Here is a 15,337-nt window from a genome sequence, read left to right as displayed (position 1 = left end):
AACTGCAGAGTGGGGGTGTATTGCTGATAACTGCAGAGTGGGGGTGTATTGTTGATAACTGCAGAGTGGGGGTGTATTGCTGATGTCTGCTGTGTGGAGGTTATTACTGATTGCTGTAGAGTGGGGGGCATTACTAATGGCTGTAGTTGAAGGGTTTATTGCCGAAGGTCGTACTATAAGAATTAATTGCTCATGGCTGTAGTGTAAGGGTGTGTTGCTGAGTGTATTTTCTGAGTTTTTGGAGTTTGATGAATGAAGGTCCCCATCAGTGGTGGATTATACCTAGGGACTGCAGCCCCAATAAAATCTGCTTCCCCCAATTGGAGTCCGTGCTCAGACTGCACTGGTAATGACTTCCCATGGCAAGCACTATCTCAGACCCTCCAACATGACCCCTTCCACCCGGTACAAAAAGCTCTGCTCCTGGATTTCTCTTTTAATTGATGATTGCAGCCACCTGTGGTGAAACACCTGCCTCATCTTTTAGATAGCTCAAAACAGGTGTCTGCAATCATTAATTAAGAGAGAAATCCAGGAGCAGAGCATTTTGTAGCGGGTGGAACGGGTCATTTTGGGGAGTAGGTTATCTGCTAATCACTATTTGCTATCTGTTAATCACTCACAGGACAGGTAGTCCCAGGGGAAGGTGTGTTTTCCCTCTGGGATGCCAGTCCGGAACACGATTAACAAATAAGAGTGCTTCCAGTGGGAAGCTGCTCTCCTGTCTTTCCGTCTGCCCTACCCGGCTGGGGGCTGCAGCCAATAGAGACCCTAGAAGCTGATGCTTCTGCGCAAGCGCCAGTCTACCGGAATTTGTGTGCAAGCGCCGGTCTGCCAGTGTTTGTGCGCATGCATGTACTACATGGGCAGTATGGCAGAGGTTCCCAACCATGGTCCTCAAGGCACAATAACAGTCTAGGTTTTAAGCCGCATACACACGTAACGATTTTGTTAGTGAACAATTTTCGTTAACAATTTTACTTTGAAAAAGTGAACGATTTTTCGAAGTGTAATGAACGATTTTTTTAACGATTTTTTTCAACTATGAACGAAAAATGTTCCTTCCCTTAATGAAAATCGTTACGTTGGACAGTCAGAATGGACGATGAACTACAAACTACAAACGGGAACGCGCATGAACGATTATCGTTCATCGGTATATCTGAGAAATGGAACGATTTTTTAAACGATTTGAACGATAACGACGTCGTTATAGTTAAATCGTTCAAAAAATCGTTACGTGTGTACGCACCTTCAAGGATAGCCAAGCTTGAGCACAGATGTCTAAATTAGTACCTCAGTTAATTTGATTCAACCATCTGTGCTCAAGCATGGCTATCACTAAAACCAGGACTGTTAGTGTGCCCTGGGGACCGAGGTTGGGAAACCCTGAAGTACGGAATGCCGAATGTTTGGTCTGCCGCACAGTGGGTGGCCCCCCTCGTCATCAAGGGTAGGAGCTGCCGCTGGTCCCTGTACTAGTATTTTGAGACAACGGACAGGATCGGGGTAAGCAGGAGATATCAGTGATGTCTTCGTAATTAACACAGTGCACAATAGCAGGCCATGATCAAAACACCATATATAACAGCACCAAAACTGAGTAACACTCGCAGGGGTATATTTACTTAAGTGTGGGTTTTTAGAAGTGGAGATGTTGCCCATAGCAACCAATCAGATTCTAGCTATTATCTTCTAGAAGGTGCTCGTTAAATGTTAAGTAGAAACTGGTTGCTATGGGCACCATCTCCACTTTCTAAAAACGCTAGTGGGATTGTTAGGCTGCGGGGGAAGGGGGGGTTGTGGTTAGGCACTGCGCCGGAAGTGACCATCACATGGCCGCCTGGACCTCGAAGAAGGCACTGGAGCAGACTCTACCACCAGGAGTAGGTAAGTGACTATTGGGCCACCAGGGACGGTTTGTCGACAGTTCATCATGTCGACATATCATCCGTGTAGATATGATAAATGATGACATGGCCACTGTCGACAGTTCATCCATGTCAACAAATCATACCACGCCCAATTTATTGCTCTAAAATTATTTGCTATGGGGCCTTCAAATACCTAGTTATGCCCCTGGCCACAGTCCTTAATGAAAACAAAGTTTTAAAAAGTTTATGAATAATCGTGTAACAGGTAGTATGTGTGTGTGCATGCGGTAGGGAATATAGAGTGTAAGTTCCACTAGGGCAGGGACTGATGTGAATGGCCGAATATTCTCTGCGGAATATGTGCGCAATATAAATAACTGGTAATAAATAAATGTGGAGGTTTCAGAGTGCTGGGAGTGTAACTAGCTTCCTCTGTGTGTTGCTGGCAGGCAGGTCAGGACATCTCAGTAGATCCCTATGTGGAGGAGGTGATGTCTGGAGTACACAGTTACAGCAAGAGCTAATTCCAGCCTCCCAGAGGAGGAACTAGGACTCTCTGCTGATTGGCCAAGGAGAGAGAAAGAGCGTTTATCCCTGTATAAAGCCCAAACACACACAGGGAGACTCTACTAGTACAGCAGAACAGTCACCAACTCAGAGACTGCCAGCTATGAGACAGGTAACGTACGCTCAGTCTCTGCGGTCTCTATAATGCAACAATGTCTCTCTAGACTACTTTTATGACAAAGTATGTCTGTCTTATACAGTTTCTGCATCTGTCACATGGGATCTGCATGTCTCTTATACCGTCTCTGTATCTCTCACATGGGATCTATATGTCTCTTATACCATCTCTGTATCTCTCACATGGGATCTATATGTCTCTTATACCATCTCTGTATCTCTCACATGGGATCTGTATGTCTCTCTTATACCGTCTCTGTATCTCTCACATGGGATCTATATGTCTCTTATACCGTCTTTGTATCTCTCACATGGGATCTGTATGTCTCTCTTATGGAGCGTACACACGGTCAGATTTGTCAGACTTGTCAGATTTGTCAGATGAACGACTGAACGATTAAACGATTTGAACGATTTGAACGATTGAACGATTTTTGACTGCATTAAAATGAATGGAATCGTCCAAGTCTGACTGCAAACCCATCAGATGTCAGATATCGTTATCTGACAAACGGGAACGCGCATCGTTGATCGTCCATCGTTCAGGCATGTCAGATATGAACGATTTTCCTTCAGATATGAACGACTGAACGATTTTTAAATCGTTATCGTCCATATCTGAAGAAAAAATCTAATCGTGTGTATGCACCATTATACAGTTTCTGCATCTGTCACATGGGGTCTGGTCTGGATGTCTCTCATACAGTCTCTGCATTTCTCACATGGGACCTGTATGTCTCTCTTATACAGTTTCTGCATCTGTCACATGGGGTCTGGATGTCTCTCATACAGTCTCTGCATCTCTCACATGGGATCTGTATGTCTCTCTTATACCGTCTCTGTATCTCTCACATGGGGTCTGGATGTCTCTCATACAGTCTCTGCATCTCTCACATGGGATCTGTATGTCTCTCTTATACAGTCTCTGTATCTCTCACATGGGGTCTGGATGTCTCTCATACAGTTTCTGCATCTCTCTAGTGCGGTCTCTCTTATACCGTCTCTGTATGTTTTACATGGGGGTCCTGATTCAGAGTCGGCCGCATGTCTTTTGCCACAAAGACCTTCTCTGGTGTAAGTCTGTGCCCCGGAATGCGCAAGAACTGAGGCGCCCGCTCTCGTTAGATCAGGCTTGCTGACTTTCTGGCTGCCCCGGGCCCTACGGGCAGATATGATCAGTGGCTGGCACCTATCACACAGGACCATCAGTAAAGGTGGCCATACACGGTGAGAGTCAAAAGTTGGTCAGATCAGTTTTACGATTTCCCTTGAAAACTCTTCCCTTCAGATACAGGACGATTAGTATTTAAAATGCAACTATTTCACATAAGACCATACGATATGATCAATCGCATCACATAATGTGTGTCATTCAGACCCGGTCACAAGCACCGGAGCTCGCTACAAAAGGGGCGGCTGCTGATGTTGATCAACAGCTCGCCCCGTTTTGTAGGCGGGCCGGGGGGGTCCTTTCCAAAACGGAGGCGTTCCTTAAGGAACGCCTACCGTTTTGTGGGCGGCCGCACTGACATCATCAGTGATGTCAGTGGGGAGCTTCCTGCTCGACCCCTTAGGGTCTGGTCGCAAGCTCCGATGGTCGAGATGGTCAAGACCATCGCGACCATCACCCTGGTCGCTAGCTAAGCTGTGGGTGGTAACCCATAGCTTAGCTTGCGACCAGGAGGCCGCACAAAAAAAAAAGAAGCGCCCACCCTCATTCATAGAGAGCGATCGCTTCTTGCGACCGCCTCTGAATGAGGGCCAATGTGTGTCAATTTGTACATGATCAGTTGAGATTTCTCTGCAAAACCATCTGATCTGCGATCCAACTAGACAACTGCAGGGATGCGCATCGGGGTCGCAGAAGACTCAAAATACAACTATTTTCAAATGATTGGTCTGTCCAACCTGTAGAAACTGCCCAAATCGTGTGATCAATCGTCCCGTGTATGGCCAGCATTAGAGGGTTCTATATAGTATGTAACAGTATGACACTTTCTATTTCCTCTGGAACAAGTGTATCACTTCTGACAGCACGGTGCAGCACTTGTGCTGTATACGCTGACATAACGGCGCCTTAGGACAGAATAACGTGTCTTTTGGTCACCGTAGTAATGTAGAGATGTTGCTTCAAACCCCTGAAGGTAAATTATCATCTGATGGGACAGAATTGCAACATATGCCTGTAGTCTGATCTCAGTTTTTCTGTTAATATGTATAATTTTGAGACCATTTAAAACTTTTAGAACTTATTATTTATGTTTTCACCAAACACTTTCACATAGTAATACAGGTTTAGACTCCCATATGCAAATATTCTAAAATACGGATTTTTTTTTTTAGCACAACCGAGATCGTGACACTTTTGCTTCCTAATGGTTCAGTGGACCTGATTCAGCTTGGATCGCAGTTACTAATACGCACACAATCGTCTGTGCGCAAACTGGCCACTGCGATCGCAGTGAATACGCAGACCCATCGCAGAGTGATTGACAGGAAATGCCATTTGTGGGTGGTGACGGGGGGGGTGTTCGGCCGAACGCAGGCATGCCAGTGATAGCGTGCGCTGAAGTTAGCAATTACTGAGTAAGGTCAGGGCTTGTGCAAGTGTGCGTGAGGCTGCGATGGATCATCGATTGTACCGATGTTTTTGCAGTCTTGTTAAACATTACGGATGTGTGTAAGGTAAGGTGGGCATCCTTATGTAGTGCTGCGATGGCATATCGATCGTAATGAATTAGCATACTATCGCAGTTGAACTGCATGCATAATCGCGGCTGCGATCGCAATAGCGTTCCGAGCTGAATCGGGCCCCATGTTCACAAACTTTGTTTGATGCACAAAATGATTACAAATATTGTATAAAATGACCTTTAGGCTGTGTGTATAAGGTGTGTATGAAACATAAATGCATTCTGTGTTTAGATTTGGGTCCCATTACCAAGATATCTCATTATTTTACGCAACTATTCCAGAATACGGAAAATCCGATATCCAATATATTTCTGGTCCCAAGCATTTTGGATATGGGAGACTCAACCTGTATGTGTGTGTCTCTCTTATTACGTCTGTGGGGTCAATCCGATTAGGGGTGATGTTCTATGTGCGGCCATATGTGATAATGTGCGAGTCTTGGGTGAGATCGGACCGCGCTGTTGCTGTTGCTGGCGTTTCTATGCTGTTCCAACGACAATTCAACCTCCAGCAACATCGCCACTGACTTTGGCATGCTCCCCCCACCCATTCGCCAACCCCCAAAAGCCAGCAGCATAACAATCGTAATGCGGCTTTTGAGGCACTGCGACAGACGTCGCAGGTCCAGATTAAATATAGGAGCTTGGCGTAAGTGTCGGACTTACGTAAATCTCTGAATTAGGCCCTTAGTTACTGTATAATGGGATGAGATAGTGTGAATAGCAGGTGGAGAGTTTACAGGGCAGAAATTAGTATTTTGTTAAATGCTGTCTTTTTATTTAAAGTTTTAGAATAAACATTTCGGACAACAGGGTGTTACAGAATATGGCATATGAAATACGGAATACAGTCAGTATCTCGGCGACCACGATGCCGGTGCTGATAATACTGGCGCCGGAATCCCGACACCGGCATCACGACTGCCGGAATAGCGAAGGTAAGTAGCAGGGTGGGGGGAGGGTTAGGTTTAGGGGTTAAGCACTAAGGGGGGAGGGTTAGGCTTAGGGTGCGGGGAGGTTAGGTTCATGCACTAGGGCGGGAGGTTAGGGTTAGGCACCAAACAGATAGGGTTAGGGTAGGGAGAGGGGGAGGGTTAGCATACCGAACAACAAGGGCGGTATGCTAGCCCTGTCGGGATGCTAGTGTCGGCATTCTGACAGCCGGGATCTTGACTGCTGGGATCCCATACCCAACCTACAGGGGCGTTTCTAGAGAGGAGAGGGCCCGTGTGCAGTCTCCGACACAGGCCCCCTCCTCTCCGCCCGGCAGCGCACTGAGCTGTGCGCGGCCAGCGCCGGAGTTATAGACTCTGGGCACTTCTATAATTAATGCACAGGTCACCGGGAAAATGGCCACGGTGGCCATTTTCCCTGTAATGCACAAACGATGGGAAAATATCCGCCACGGCCATTTTCCAGTTGTTTTACAGCGCCTGATCCCTGCGCCGACGTGGGACTCCAGAGAGGTAAGTAATATTATGGGTGCAGGGTGTGCGGTGCGGGGCCCTCCTGGACCCAGGGCCCGTGTTCCCCGCACACCCTGCACCCATTATAGATACGCCCCTGCCAACCCATGAAATACGCATGGTACAGAACACTGTGGGCCTGAATCGAACATAGACGCGGCCGATGTTCTTTATACTGAGACGCCCACTTGCAGCGGCAGAAAACCGTCTTGGTGCTTCTTTAGCCGGCACCATTTCTCTGTCTGAACAAGGCGTCCGATGTGAGCATTTCTGCATCTGTAGACGCAGCCGTTGTCAGCGATATGCCCACAATACGCCCCCACGCCTGGCTAGCCAGCCCCGTTATATCTCAGGAACACCCACTGAAATTCACCCTCCCTGCGTCCAAAATCATTCTACGTCTGTGTGGCAACCATCGGGAGGCATGCGTAGTGCGACTTAGAGGCATGTGCAGACTTACAACATCGGCCATTTGCATGCGACATCGGCACTGTGCGCACCTCCGGATCTATATTAATAATAGATTGCTCTAATAATGGTGGAAAATCATTATTTATTGTTATTAGTAGATTTGAATCTCCGGCTCGAAGGGGCTGATTCAGCAGCGTGCAATGCTGAAAGCAGATTCCCGATTATCGGCGATCTGGACGTGCGCAGAACGGGTCCTGCATGATCACACGCTGCCCTGCTATTGCTCTGCCTGATTGACAGGCAGAGGCGTTTTCGGGGCGGTGCTGGAGCGAGGACGGCCCGCGTTTCCGGAAACAGGGGCGTGTCGCCCCCCGTTTAACGGGAGTGTCAAGGCCAGGATCTGCGTCGGCGGAGGCAGTTTCCTGGTCCCGCAAGCCAGCCAGCCTGAGTAAACTGAGACTTAGTAGCTGGCCTGCGCCGTCCAACATCGCGAAAGATGGTGATCCCAGCCTGCAAACTTGGTCGCGGCGCTGGGATCGCACATGCAGCAGGGGGTGTCGGACACCTCTTGCTGCATATTAGCAAGGACAGAACTACAAAGCTGCTTGTGTGCGGCTTCGCAATTCTATCCTCTGCTGAATCCCCCCCCCTATGTACTTGCAATCAGGCTGCACAGAAAGGCCAATGCATCAACCAATGTACTCAGCCCCAATACATCTCTGATGTTTTTAGATGTGCGCAGAAGTAGATCTGGGACTACGGTGTCGCTGACAGCGCCCCAAACGTTGCAGCATGATGTTGCGCTTATTCATAACCTTTTTTAATTAGCTGCAGCATGATGGTCACACAGATGATCCAATGCTGCATCCTTGGACGCAGATCAGAGAAGTCAGCTGATGTTGTCTGTTTATTTACACAAAACGCCTCCTGCAGCATTAGGGTATTATCGCACAGGTTCTGCATACAAAGACGCAGCGGCTGTGTGATTAGGGTACATCTCTGGGATGTGGACACAAATGCCATCCCAACTGCGATCTCTTAGAGACGCCCACTGAAAGCATCTCACATCCACTGCTCACACACAAAACCAGAAACACTGAACGCAGATCAGGCGGCCATCAGCCTTCTGAGTAAATCCCAGCTGCCGCAGACACAGCGGGTCCCCAGACAGGCAGAGGGCTCTCCTGCTGCCAGCAAGGACGCCGTGGCTAGTTTATGCATGCCCAGAAAACAATGTTTAAACAGACCAAAACACGCCAGCGTTTCTCTAACCACCATCCACCCCCTCGTTACCTCCCCCAAATGCCGAGCGTAATCGTAATTCAAATGCTGCGCATGCGGCTTACGCTCACGCGCAAGGCAATAATCTCTCAATCTGCGCAAATATCTGCATTGTGTCCACATAATCGCGCCCCAGGCCCAATGTGCTCAGAGGGCCTGATTCAGAGCCGTTCGTAAGCGGCCAATCGCTCGCTCCGATGTATGGGTCATAATGCGCATGCGCCAACCAGTCATTGCGGTCGGAAATCGTGTGTTCGCAAAATAGCGAGGGCCTGCTAATTTGAGTGACAGGATGAGGCGTTTGTGGGTGGTAACAGGGGAAGGTGCTTGAAAACGGGGAGTGGAGATCCGAACGCAGGCGTGCCAAACGGTCAAAACGGCGTTTAATGGGAGTGCATAATTAACAAAGCAGCGTCATCGACCACGTCACTTGGTTGTCTCTTAGCCTGAACTGCTCGCATGATTGCGGTAGGAAAATCCAACCACAAGCACTGCGAGCAGTTCAGATGCCTTTCGATGTACTCGATTAATCTAATAAATAGCGGAGATGACGTATGATGCGAACGGCCAGGGGGCGTCTTTACAAAATAGCGAGCGCATATTCGTTCGATCGCTCAGACATAGAGGCAACAGCAAAAAGCAAGCGCTCAATTTAAATATCCGGCCCCTTTTTCTGAACGAGCGAGCGCAAATAGCGTCCGGCTCTGAATGAGGTCCAGAGACCGCAAATGAAAATATGACAGTCGAAATAAAGGCAGCCTCAGGCTCCTATAGGGGGTAAATTTACTAGCGAGAGTTTGTAGAAGTGGAGATGTTGCCCATAGCAACCAATCAGATTCTAGCTATTATCTTGTAGAAGGTGCTAGTTAAGTGTTAAGAAGGATCTGATTGGTTTCTATGGGCAACATCTCCACTTCTACAAACTCTCACTAGTAAATTTACCCCAAAGTCTCAGAAACAAGGCGAAATTCGGGGAACAGCCAGGCCTTCTGTGCCACAGTAACCCTTTAAGTGCCTGACACTTGGGGGCTGATGTACAGTTGGCCGGAAATCGGGCGCATTGCGTGCACAGGAAAAAGTATATATATATTCTCCAGTATGCAGAGTGGTACGTAACCTACAGTGTGCTCGTCCACTATCCATACATTTGATCATGAGTGCACACTTGCACCAGGAACATGGTGTTATATATGTGCACACTTGCACCAGGCACATGGTGTTATATATATGCACACTTGCACCAGGCACATTGTGTTATATATATGCACACTTGCACCAGGCACATGGTGTCATATATATGCACACTTGCACCAGGCACATGGTGTCATATATATGCACACTTTCACCAGGCACATTGTGTTATATATATGCACACTTGCACCAGGCACATGGTGTCATATATATGCACACTTGCACCAGGCACATGGTGTCATATATATGCACACTTTCACCAGGCACATGGTGTTATATATATATGCACACTTGCACCAGGCACATGGTGTTATATATATGCACACTTGTACCAGGCACATGGTGTTATATATATATGCACACTTGCACCAGGCACATGGTGTTATATAGATATGCACACTTGCACCAGGCACATGGTGTTATATAGATATGCACACTTGCACCAGGCACATGGTGTTATATAGATATGCACACTTGCACCAGGCACATGGTGTTATATATATATGCACACTTGCACCAGGCACATGGTGTTATATATATGCACACTTGCACCAGGCACATGGTGTTATATAGATATGCACACTTGCACCAGGCACATGGTGTTATATAGATATGCACACTTGCACCAGGCACATGGTGTTATATATATGCACACTTGCACCAGGCACATGGTGATATATATATATATATATATGCACACTTGCACCAGGCACATGGTGTTATATAGATATGCACACTTGCACCAGGCACATGGTGTTATATAGATATGCACACTTGCACCAGGCACAAGGTGTTATATATATATGCACACTTGCACCAGGCACATGGTGTTATATATATGCACACTTGCACCAGGCACATGGTGTCATATATATGCACACTTGCACCAGGCACATGGTGTCATATATATGCACACTTGCACCAGGCACATGGTGTCATATATATGCACACTTGCACCAGGCACATGGTGTCATATATATGCACACTTGCACCAGGCACATGGTGTCATATATATATGCACACTTGCACCAGGCACATGGTGTCATATATATGCACACTTGCACCAGGCACATGGTGTTATATATATGCACACTTGCCTACCCTGCCGGAGTGGCTGTGACCCATCGCCGTGGCCGGGAGGATTGCCTGCCTTCCGGGGAGGTCGGGAGCGGCACCCGATTTTCGGGAGGCTCCCGACCAAATCAGGAGGGTAGGCAAGTATAGTGCACAGGTGTATTCATTACTCACTGACACATTTTAAAAAGTGCAGCTAATTATTTCACTAATAATTATGTGAGGAGACCTGCAAAGCATGCACTGTTTGGGGTCCTGAGGACCGAGTTTGAGAACCTGTGTTCTAGAAGGTGCTATTTAAATGTAGAATCTGATTGGTTGCTATGGGCAATATCTCCACCTCTAAAAACTCTCACTTTAATGTATATATACCCGTCAGTCTTGAAACATGTGCATTGTGAAACTGCGTACGTTCAGCTGTCTATCAGCCCCTTCATCTGTACATCTAAGTACACGTCAATCTAAGCTGGTGATTTACAGCACTGACTTCTCGCATATATTGACACCTGCAGAGGCATGGTGGGGGTAAAAGAATAATAAATGAGTAAATAGACCTATAAAGATGAAACAACATACTGGACCACAAGATGTTATAGAACGTGTTTAGCTTTCACCCTCCTTTTTAATCTGCATCTTTTATCAAGTGTCTGCTGTAGACAGGTAAAACCAATGGAAGACCCAGAAGTGTATTATCTGACTATGTCATCTGGCAGGTTCCTGTGCCATGGACAGCGTGTTACCCCAGCTTCTCTCCCCCGTGCCCCATGAGGTGCAGCAATGCGTGGAGCAGCTGATGGGCGAGGTGCAGACACGATGTGAGGAGTTGGTGGAGGCTTTGGTAAAGGACTCCAGGCGGAATCAGTACTTGGCAGCATTGGGCAGCCAGCTGGAAGCACCCAATGTCAGGTAGGTACAATTTACTTCTTTACCCGCACAGAGAGCTTCACATTCTGCGGCCAGGTGTAGCAATTCTATTATTAGAGGTCCCCCATCACTGGCTCTACTATTGAATAGCACAGTGGTTAGCATTGCTACACATGCTCCAGGGCCGTGGTTGCTATAGCGACTGGGGTATAATCTGCATTGAGTTTTGTATGTTCTCCCCAGGCGCTTTGGTTCCTCCCATAGTCCAAAAACATACTAGTGAGTGGTGTATTGTTTTTTGTTTTTTTTTGAGGGAGGGGGTTGGGTGTGGCATGATGCCATTGATCACAACAAAGCAGGCCAGTTTCCCGCATTCTCAATGCTGTTTTTGAGGGGCAGGACCACGATCACACGAATCACTGCGAAACGCGTCTTTAAGGTCCCAGATAGCCCACTTTGCTGGAAAGGTGGGTGTTATGCAGGCTGGTCTACTTTCTCGGAACCCTGGGAAAGTGCCCTTCAATTCGAGAGTCTGCCAGGCTAGCCAAATATGATATGTTGGCACTATATACGACAGATTATTAAAGAACTTTGCCCTCTTTTCTTACCTCTTTGCGTAATAATGATCTAAACTGTGTATTTTGATCGATATTATGTCCAGTTTCTGGGGAACCTTGCTGTGTTTACAAGGTAAGGCAAGTGAGTGCGATATGGCATCTTCAATGTAAATTGATGCCGCATACGATCGCCAGCAATTGAAGAACGTTAAGAAAGGCCTTCTGAGCTCTTGTCAATTGCTTAGGTAGGGAGAAGAGCTTGCGCTCACCTGAAAATGTTGTTAATCCCTTAAAATGAAGCTAGATTGTAGCCGGTGGTAAAATTGTACGTTAGTCTATATTCTGTATATGTACCGGCCTGATTTGATGGGATGTTGATCAGCAGTTTTGTACTTTGTACCTGTCACCTATATACAGTACCTGCATTATGCTACAGTGATAACCCTAGTACTGAGGGGGAGATGTATCCAGTCTTTAAAGAGTGGAGAGGAGGACAAGTGGAGAAGATTTCCATATCAACCAATCAGCTTCAACCTATAATATTATAGAATGTATTTGAAAAATGCTACCTCAAAGCTGATTGGTTGCTAGCAGCAACTTCTCCACTTGTCATCTTCCTCACTCTTTACAAGGCTCGGTACATCCCCTCCACTCTTATGGCCGGTACGCACTAGATGATATGTCGTCCGATCTGGGCATCGTCTAGTGTGTACCCACAATGTCACTGATGATGCACGTTCCAGCGTATCGTCAGCAACATTGCCCGTCAGACCTGCCTGCAGGTCCATCAGGGTGGCATCGTTGGCGCGGGCCATGCTGACAAATGCATGACCCCCCCCCCTCCGCCGTGTGTATGCAGTTGCCGATGCCAGGACCCCCGCTGGTCCCTTCGCTAACGAGATCGTGCTGGGCACACATTGTTATATGTGTGCCCAGCATTAGAATACTCCTAATCGTAAATATTGGTTGTAGCGTGATGTACTAAGCTTTCATATCCTGAATGCAAGCAGGCTGTTAGCTACATAATAACATCCACCAGCCTCGTCAGTGTAATACCGCCATCTTCGCTTCACATTTCATTGTAAGTGGTTACAAAGCTTTGTCCCCCCCACATAATATAGAGTTAGCTGTTACAATCCAGCCAGAATTGCTCTACAGTCTACATCAGGGGTCTTCAACCTTGGCCCTCCAGCTGCTGTGGAACTACACATCCCAGCATGCACTGCCACCTTTTTGATATAACAGCATGCTAAAACTATGGCAGTGCATGCTGGGACGTGTAGTTCCACAGCAGCTGGAGGGCCAAGGTTTAAGACCCCTGGTCTACATCATTTCTAAACATACGCTCAATGCCAATAAGTTCAGTGTCAGCTTATGTATTTAAATATGTGTGTGTGTATATATATATATATATATATATATGATATATTGCTAGGTTGATAAAAACATTAGGGCTCTTATTCCATGTTTTAATGTAAGGTGATGACATAACTGATCATTCATATAAAGAGATTATAATGATTATAACTTAAACCTATTAGACAAGCGACGTAGAAGATATTAATAGCTTTATTAGCAGAGATTGGCCTCCAAATACAGTACACACATCAAACAAACTGCGGATAAAGTGTACACAGGGCGGAGGCGGCTCGGTTACAACAGGGACGTATTGACGGAGATCGTAGCATAATAAAGGAACTGAACATAATGCGTCCGCAGGGTAAACACATGCATTGAGCAGCATGACAGATACTCAGCAACTAAACCCCAAATAAATTGTAGTTTAAATACGGGCGTAGCAGAGCAAACACTGCTAAACTGGTCAACTGGACCATGTCCCCCCGCCGAGCAATCCCTCGGCGTCAAGGTGGCTTAGAGGCTGAAAGGGTACCGATGAAACTTGGATATTTATGGCTGAAATACCAACAATGGACAATTCTCTTGTTTGTTTTGCCTTTACTGAATTTCAAGCTACCATCATACACTGGGTGAAGCCATTTTGTGGGCGGAGCCATATTCAGCCTTTCCCTTCAATGGGAACTAGTGGTTTATTTGAGGTGTTACCTCTCTAGTTCTTATTAGTGGGTAGGTGTCCTCCGCATGCAAAGCAATAGGTTAACTCTTGCCGCCTCAGACCAGTATCGCCGGGGTACTCAATGGCCTCTGGGATTTATTATTTATTAACTTGGATAGAAAACCAATATTTAGTGGCAATTAAAAACAATCCTGACCCTTAATGTAAATAATTCTGTACATTGGGTCTGAATCAGAATGGATCGCTAATGCGATCGCGTACGCAGATGGCTAATTACTGAGTACTGCGTATGCATCGCAGTGTGCGTGAGTTAGTATTGCGATTGCTCTCGGAGATACAAAGCCATCGCAGAGTGAGTGACGTCAGGGCAGCGTTTCGGGGAGGTGACGGGGGAGTGGTCGGAATAACGCAGGCGTGCCTGTCCTTTTGAACGCCGTTACTTGGGCGTGCATAAATTGGCCACTGCGGCGGCATACGCAGCTTTCTGAGTAAGGTCAGACCTGTCGTAATTGTGCATGGGGGTCCGATGTTACTCGCCGTTCCTGATGTGTACGCAGGACTGCAAAGTATTATGGATGTGAGATAGTGGTAGTGGGCGTCTCTATGCTGGCAGTGTGATGGTATTGCGATTTGCGTTCATTAGCATATTTTCGCAGATCTGCGTGCGTAATCTCAGCCGTGATCGCAATAGCGATCCGTAATGTATCTGGCCCATTGTACAAAACATTTATTAGTTTGAGTATGCCCGCTTGCAATTTTTTTTTTATTGCTTTACACTTTTACATTGATTAATGGCTTCCTTTTGTTGTTTATTTTCATTGCCTTTGTATACGACATAGATCTTCTGAGCTCCATTGATTGGATTGTATCCAAAGGTCACCTTAGAAGATGCAGAACGTAAACACTCTGCTGCTTTGTGCTATAAGTACTCTCATTCACCTTTATTATGCTGCAAGTCTGGGGTTAGTAAAGGGCCTATGCCTACTTTACCACTGGCCGTGTTAGAAAATAGTAGCAGCTTATCTGCTTGTTTACATGTCCAGCCCTGAGCTGCCTGTGTAATCCACGTGCTTTGCAGACCTGCTGGCTCTGTTCCACTCCTGGCTCCACAAGTCTCCGTTTACTTAATAGTGTTCCCCCGGCAACCAGAGAGCTGAGGCCTATATTGTTTACGGAGAGCCTCTCCCCTCCGTGGCCCTCTTGTGAG

The 15,337-nt window shown here is 46.8% G+C and overlaps 1 protein-coding gene across 1 annotated transcript in view; it reads left to right on the top strand.

The window, feature by feature from the left end:
* The first annotated feature begins 2,478 nt into the window (after positions 1–2,478).
* The window catches only part of LOC148474057 (uncharacterized), a 37,768-nt gene continuing 24,909 nt past the window's right edge, over positions 2,479–15,337 (top strand). The window contains exons 1-2 of the mRNA XM_088459155.1: positions 2,479–2,553; positions 11,388–11,580. Of these exons, the coding sequence (XP_088315281.1) occupies positions 11,399–11,580 (182 nt within the window). The 5' untranslated portion in view covers positions 2,479–2,553; positions 11,388–11,398. The remainder of the gene's footprint in view (positions 2,554–11,387; positions 11,581–15,337) is intronic.

Source organism: Taudactylus pleione, unplaced genomic scaffold, assembly GCF_031769625.1.
Source record: "Taudactylus pleione unplaced genomic scaffold, aTauple2 ptg000897l, whole genome shotgun sequence".
Lineage (NCBI taxonomy): Eukaryota > Metazoa > Chordata > Amphibia > Anura > Myobatrachidae > Taudactylus > Taudactylus pleione.
The sequence above is the reverse complement of the archived record's forward strand: the minus strand, read 5'-3'. Positions and strand labels throughout refer to the sequence as shown.